Below are 7103 nucleotides of genomic sequence, written 5' to 3' on the forward strand. Positions count from 1 at the left end.
CTCCAGCAGGTCGCCGCCGTCCAGCGCCGGGTGCGGGAGCGGGTGCGGATGGGCGGCGAGCGCGGCGGGGTGCGGGAGGGCGGCGGCGGCGCAGGGGACGCCGCTCATGGCGTGGAAGGCGGCGTCCGGCTTGAACGGGGCGTGGAGGTGGTGGCCCTTGCCGTGGGGGGCGATGTCCGCGGCCGCCAGCGCCTCGGCGCGGGCCAGCAGGCTCTCATCGAAGCTCCCGAATATATTGCCCTGCAGCTGCGAGCAAGAGCGCGCATGGCGGGGTCAGTGGGGAATTCTGTCATCTCCTCCTGAAAAACCGGCCCCGGCACCGCGGGTCCTCCCCGGAGCTCGGGTCATAAAAATTAATAGGGAGGCAGCGGCCCCGCTCCGCATCGTGCGGATTCAGGGGCGGGCGAGGAGGGGGGGGCGCGACGCTCGATGGTGCTGCCGACATGAAAAAAACATTAACCCGGTGCCTGTCAGAAAATGTGCCTTAGAGCGGTATTTGCGCTGCATCCAACGTACCTGCGGGGCCGGGAGGCAAACTCTGCGCATCGCGTCGGCGCCGGCGTGCAGGCTGGGGAACTTGGGCTCCTGGAGGGCGGCGGGCACGGCGAAGGGCTGCTTGGCGTCCATGGACATCATCTCCGCGCGGCCCGCGGGCGGGAGGCCCCGGGCATGGGCGCGGGGCTGCCTCTGCCCTCGGCACTGCCCGAGTGAGCGGTGTTCGATGGCAGAGCTCCCCCGGCGCCCGCCCCCCCACCGCTCCCTCACTCATCTTACAAGCTGCCCGCCCGCACACGGGCCGCGCACGCGTGATGCGCCCGGGCAGGACGGGCAGGGCACGGGCAGGGCACGGGCAGGGCACGGGCAGAGGGACGCCTCGACCCACCCCCCTGTCCCCCGGACCCCCCCAACCCCGCCACCCGCACCCCCGCCCGGGACCCGGGGCCGGGACGCGCCGTCGCGGGGGTCCGGCTGCCGAGCGGGGCAGGGAGCGACTCGCAACCCCCGCGTCACTCCCGCTCGAATCCCGCCGGGAATAAGGGAGAACGGGCATTCCTCCGTGGGTAAAATCCACGGGCTGAAGTTTGGACCAGACGGACAGATGTCCACACACCCGTCCCAAGGGAAAACAGCCCTGAAGTTGGCGACGTTCTACCGTTGAGCGGCCGTTTAATTTTTGCTCTCCCAGTCCTGACCCATCTTCAGACACTTTTGGATTTTGAGGCACTAGGGATGCAAACATTTTGAAAAATGCGAAGTTCTTAAACAAAAATAAATTCTACTTCGAGCTTTAAAGTTCCCAAGACTTTTGTGAGCCTCGATAAATACGGACCAAGAGCCGAAGGAGCTGCTCTCCGGTTTCCTGACAAATGTACTGATTCAGACAGTGGGCAGAGAAAAGAAACGGCACCGCCGTGGTGAAACGGCTTCGTTTGGGGAAACACACACAGAGCAAAGATCACAGAATCAAGGAATGGGTTGGGTTGGAAGGCACCTTAAAGATAATTTCTCTCTCCCCGCTCGCACGTCGGGTCTTCTCGGCCCGGACGGGTGGCGGCTGCGGCGGGAGGGGTCTCGGGGGGCTGCGGGGGCAGCGGCGCGGAGCAGCACCGCGGACAGCGCCCGCAGGGCGGGGGGATGCGGCCGTCCTGTTCCCGCTCCCGCTCCAGCCCCCTCCCATCCCACTGCCCCCCGCCCCCGTCCCGTTCCTGTCTCGCACTCGCTCCGATCCCACCCCGCTCCCACCCCGCCCTGGGTCCCCCTCCGGGCCGGGCGAGCAGCTCCCTCCCACCGGGGGGAAACCGGCGCGTTGTGGAGAAGCTCCGTGCCCTGATTTATGATGAAACATTTAAAGGAAATCATTTATATTTCAGAGGCCCTAAATAGCTGCATGAAAGTTTTATCTGAAGTGGCACCGCTTTATAGGCGGCCCTGCTTGCTGGAAGTAATTAATAGAGGGATAAATTTCAGGTCTTTCTTTTGGTTTGGGTTTAAATTTTATTTAGCGCTGTCTGGTTAACTCCAGTAAATAAGAGGATGCAAAGGCTGGATGCAAGCTCGATTAGCGCCTGCTCGTCAGAGCCCGGCTCCCCGGCCCCAGCTCCGATGGCGTTCACACAGGGCTGGCAGCTTTTCTCCGTCTCTCTGCTGTTGCTTCATTCCCTTTCAAGCGAGGAGGAGCTGCCGGACCCCGCACATCTCCTTGCCGGGGACCCTGCACCCTCCTTCCCCCTGTCCCGCCGTCACTGCACGAACCGTTCACTGCCACAGCCGAGCATCATCTGTGTGACCGCAGCGCTGGGCTCGGGGCTGCTGTCACAGCTCAGAGGGTCCCTGTCCCAGCCCACCACAGGACACCTCTCTTGGCCGCCTTCTTTAAGCACGGTCCTTCCCTCCCCTCCCGAAGGCAGCCGAGCTGGGCAATGCAGCTGCTGATCTCCCTTTAATTAAAGCTGTAAAATATTGATGCTCCTGGCCCTGTCTGCTGCCATTACACCTTACAGCCAGGGGAGAGGAGTCCAAAGGATAAACAATAACAAGTTAAAGGAGCCCAGATGGTTTGCCATCAGAAACTGTCTGCAGACTCAAAGGTGTCAGTGCAATAGATTTCAGAGATCATTCACCTACTGGTAAATAATTAATGGCATTTCTGGAAGAAAAAAAACCACCAAACCCATACCCTGATGAAACATCGCTGGTGACTCATTGGAAATCTGGAGGCAAAAGTCAGATTAAAAGTGTGTGCTATTTTATCCTCTGTCACAGTTCAGGGATTGTTATCCATTTTCCTAATACATCAAAATACTCTGTTCTTATTTAGATTTTAATTCAAAGCCCATCACAGAGTGGTGTTGATAGGTTCTTGGTTTCATTGTATTAACTCAATCTAGTTAAAAAGATATACAGTACAGGCTGACACAGGGAAGGGTTGACTGATGGGAAGTTTGAAACAAAACCTCTCTGCCACGGACTGGGAGCAGCACTGTCTGTTACAATCACAAAGCCAGCAGAATGTGCCCCTTTAAGTGTTCTTCAGTTGCCGTTTAAAATAACCACACAATGTCCTGCATGCTCAGCTCCTCTGGAAGAGGCCACTGCAGTTGAGACCCATGAGGCAGCTAAAGCACACAGAGCTCACACTGGGACATTTCCCCTTTCCCGGGGCACTCAGTACCTGCACCCCCCTCTGCCCCAGCTCTGAGCCTTCGCTCCCTTCCCCAGATCTCATTGTGGAGCCCCCGTGTTTGTCTTCACTGTGGATCTGGAAAAGAAATCATGTTTCCAGACTTGAGTCAAGATTCACACGACAAAATAAGTCCTGTTGCTGAGATGCAGCCAGTTATCAAAATCATAGAATCGGGAGGGATGGTTTGGGTTGGAAGGGATCTTTAAAGATCATCACTTGGCTTTGCTGAACCTCATGAGGTTCCCATGGGCCCACTGCTCGAGCTCATGTGCCTGATCCTGGAAGGTTCCTGCAGACCCTGGGTTTGCACAGCACATTTCCAGCACCCCAAAAGCATGGGCTGTGCTGCACCCTGGGTGATATGGCTGTTGCACAGCACAATCTGATTGAGGAAATATCTAGGGTTACCCAGACAGTCAATTATTCATCAGCTAAACAGCCAAGCATCAATTACCTGGCCTGATTCTCTTATTCATTAAGAAGATTGAAGAACGCACCTAAACAAAGGAAAAAGTTGCTAAGTTACAGGAGCTGCCGGGTGGAGGGGCCAAGTCAGGATTTCAAAGGAAGGAGTCTGGCAGTGAGAAACTTCCTGAGGCCACAGTGTCCCCCAGAGCACTCGGGTTTGCAGAGCCCATTCCTACGCAGGGTTGGGAACAACAAGATTATGGAGAGCAGCAGGATGTGCTGAGTTCTGCCTGTGACTCGTGTGGGACTGTGAGCAAGGCCTGAAACAGAGCCTTGAAGAAGAACTTGGAGGGTTAAAGTGAGGGGCGAGGGCGGGATGCCCATCACTTTGGGAAGTTTTTAGTACAGGTGGGGGTGGGATGGGAACTGTTTCAGAGAAAAAAGCTGCCAGTGGCTTCTTGTCCAGGACAGGCTTCCTCTGCGGGTCCAGCAGTGAGGGCCACCCAGTGCAAGAGAGCTCCAGAGGGACTGAGTTTTGGGCCAGCTGCTGAACTTCCTTCCAGAGAGAGGGAAGGGGAAGCACCTGGGTTCTGTGCATTGCTTCAGATTAAACCAGAAGCACTCGCTCTCCTCTCCTCTTCTGTAATTAAAATCCAAGCAGAGCTTTGCCAGCTGCAGGGGGGCTCTAGTCAAGCAAAGCCTTGGACACGTCCCTGGCCACAGAGGGCTCCAAGGGCTGACCAGATGTTTGGGGGTGTTAATCCCAGACCCAAACCAAAAGGCTTTGGCATTAGCACCTGAAGCTGCCCTGCAGCATTGCCGTGCTGGGTAATGGGGGCAGGACAAACAGCCTTGTCCAGCAGCAGCAGGTGGAAAGCTGATCAATCTTATTTTTTAATTTTTCAGGAAACAAGGTTTTGATTTGAGGTCCCAGGAACACATTCTTCCTTGGCGACAGTGCCCCTTGTACTCACTTGTAACGTGCATGAATTATACAACTTGTTTCTCGTCTCATTCCCTGAAATTAAAATTGTAATATAGGACACATCAGTGCTTGTTCAGAACAAACCCCTTCCCCTCCTGCTGGAGAGGATGGGAGCAATGGGATAATGCTTTCCAGGGGTGGAACAGAGCACTCAGCTGCCAGGCATCTCTTGCTTGTTACATTTGCTCCTAGTTCTAGAAATACATCTAAATGCAAGGACTCTGTGCCACAAGAAATTAATGAGGAACAAACATTAATTATTCATGCCCTGAAACAGTAGGTCTGCTAATGTTTTTGCTAATCAACAAGTGAAACAGCTGCATCTCTGTCAGGGCAATCTTTGGGGGGACAGAAGAACAATGCTGACATGGACTATCCCCAAAGTCTCACCCTCTAACTCACTGAGGTGTGTTTGTCTCCAGCCCAGCCAAAGGAACCCAGAGCATGGGAGTGAGAGCACTCCCAGCCCTGCACTTCCTGGTGGTGCCAGAAGAGCATCCCTTCATCCTCACACCCTGCTCCTGCATCCAGGGACACTGACAGGTGGGTTTGGCCAGCGATGATCCAGGAAGTGCAGACACTGAGGGAAGGTGCCACCTGCTCCCAAAGCCAGAGAGAGCTCAGACTTTTTAAAGTCAGAGTTAACTCCCTTAACACCACCAACAGCTGAGACTGAGCTTCTTACAGGAGTCCCCCTCACTATTCTGCGACCCACAGGTAACCCAAAGTCACGTGAAAAAGTGAAAAGGAAGAGCAGATGGAAATGTTGTCTGAGTGTTGTCTGACAGAGCTTTCTCCACCAGAGAGCACACAGAGGTATGTTATGTTGAGTTGACTCCAAATAATTTTCACATGAATTACTAAAGTGCCAGAAATGTATAATTTATCAGCGTTTAAATAAATCACTGGCAGAAGTGCTTTAAGGTTACGGGCGCAGGATGCGCGGGCCGGGCTATAATTAACTCCCACGTCAGGGAGCACGGAGCTGCTCCAGTGGTGCCACGAGACACCACCAGGGCTCAGCGACAGGGAGTACAAAAGGGGTTCGGCTCCTAAAAATAGGGTGAATGGCACCACAGCAGTCACAGCCCTGAGCTGGGGGCAATGCAAATGCCCCCCCTGCCGGCCCTGGGCTCCTCCCCACCCCTGGTGCTCCAGGGCTTTTCCCTGTGGTCCAGGGTACTTGTTTTCCACTTGGGAGCGCTGGCGATCCCGGCAGTGCCACTGCACAGCTCCCGGCAGCTGTGGCAGCGCCCGACCGAGCCTGGCTCTGCAGGGAGATGTGGTCTCGACTGGGGCGCCTGTCCCTGATCACCCACAGCTGGCAGAGGGTCCCTGCCACTGTTCCTGCTGGGGGGTTCCCCTCTGGCCCCGGGCACTCACCTCCACCCCAGCGGGAGGCACTGAGCAGTGACAGCTCCATTTGGGCTGCAGCTTATTGACCAAATAAAATGGGTTTTTTTGAAGTCCAAATCCAAAAGCTGTTTCTGACAAAAAGTGAAATGGCCAGATGCCATTAAGTAGTAGTGAAAGAAACTTGGTTTTCTTTTGTGGGAAGAAGGAGGAAGCTCCAGGTGAAGAAGAAGGAAGCATCTGGGGACACCTCACACAAGGCCTTACCCCCAACCCTGTCCAGCTCCACACGCCCAGGATCCCATAGGGATCAGTCTACCTGATAATTACCAAGCAGCCGTTGGAAATTGTCTGTGGAATGATCCTGGGGAAGGAGAGAGAAACAGCTCTAGTTTATCCATTTAGGTTTTGATCATCACAGTTGTAAATCTGTCATGGAACAAAGCAGTGGCAGCACATAAAAACCTCCAGAGAAACATCAAATTACTTTTCCCTTTTCAACCCCCCTTGTGTCAGTGATATTGTCAGTAAGGGCCCAGACATGTTACACAACCTGCTCCACAGGACAGAACTGGGTCCCACATTTCCAGAGACGAGTTAAAATTAGATTCCCACCTTCAGGAACCTTCTCCAGACAGTCAATGCTGTATTCCACAGAGCCTCGACTGGAGACAATAAAGACATTCTTGGCCTGACGAATACACCAACAACTTACCTTCATGTGTCTGTTCACTTCAAATAGTTCCTGTAGACATTTGCTTCTTTCCAACAGTCTCCTGGTAGGATTCCAGCCCATGGCTTTGGGAAGAACTGTCCCACCCTGCTGGGCTTGGGGAACTCTCTGATAATATTTGGAGTGGCCAGGGGGAAAAATATATCCAAAGACAGACAGATGCTACTCCCCTTCCACATTCTTTATATTCCCTTTTTCCATTAAAATGAATTTTGATCATGTAGGATGCAGCAAGTGCTTTGAACTGGATGCCAAACCTTTCCTGCTCTGTGTCAGGACCCATCTCTGGAAGGACGTGGTTGCCTCCTGCAGAATGAGGCTGGTTGGTGGCTGTGGACTGAGAAGGAAGCTGGGGAAAACTCTGAAGTTCAACTCCCTGGCACTGAGAAAATGTCCCAAAGCCACAAGTTTGTCATGGAGGGGCTCTTCAGCAGCACAGA

At 54.3% G+C, this 7103-nt stretch overlaps 1 protein-coding gene across 1 annotated transcript in view; it reads right to left on the reverse strand.

Moving 5' to 3' along the window:
• Positions 1–672, reverse strand: part of POU4F3 (POU class 4 homeobox 3) — a 1469-nt gene extending 797 nt beyond the window's left edge. Inside the window, exons 1-2 of the mRNA XM_027643496.1 lie at positions 517–672; positions 1–246 (exon numbers count right to left, since the gene is read on the reverse strand). Of these exons, the coding sequence (XP_027499297.1) occupies positions 1–246; positions 517–636 (366 nt within the window). The 5' untranslated portion in view covers positions 637–672. The remainder of the gene's footprint in view (positions 247–516) is intronic.
• Between the last annotated feature and the right edge of the window lie 6431 nt (positions 673–7103).

The sequence above is a fragment of the Corapipo altera genome, unplaced genomic scaffold, assembly GCF_003945725.1.
Source record: "Corapipo altera isolate COAL_440 unplaced genomic scaffold, ASM394572v1 75, whole genome shotgun sequence".
Lineage (NCBI taxonomy): Eukaryota > Metazoa > Chordata > Aves > Passeriformes > Pipridae > Corapipo > Corapipo altera.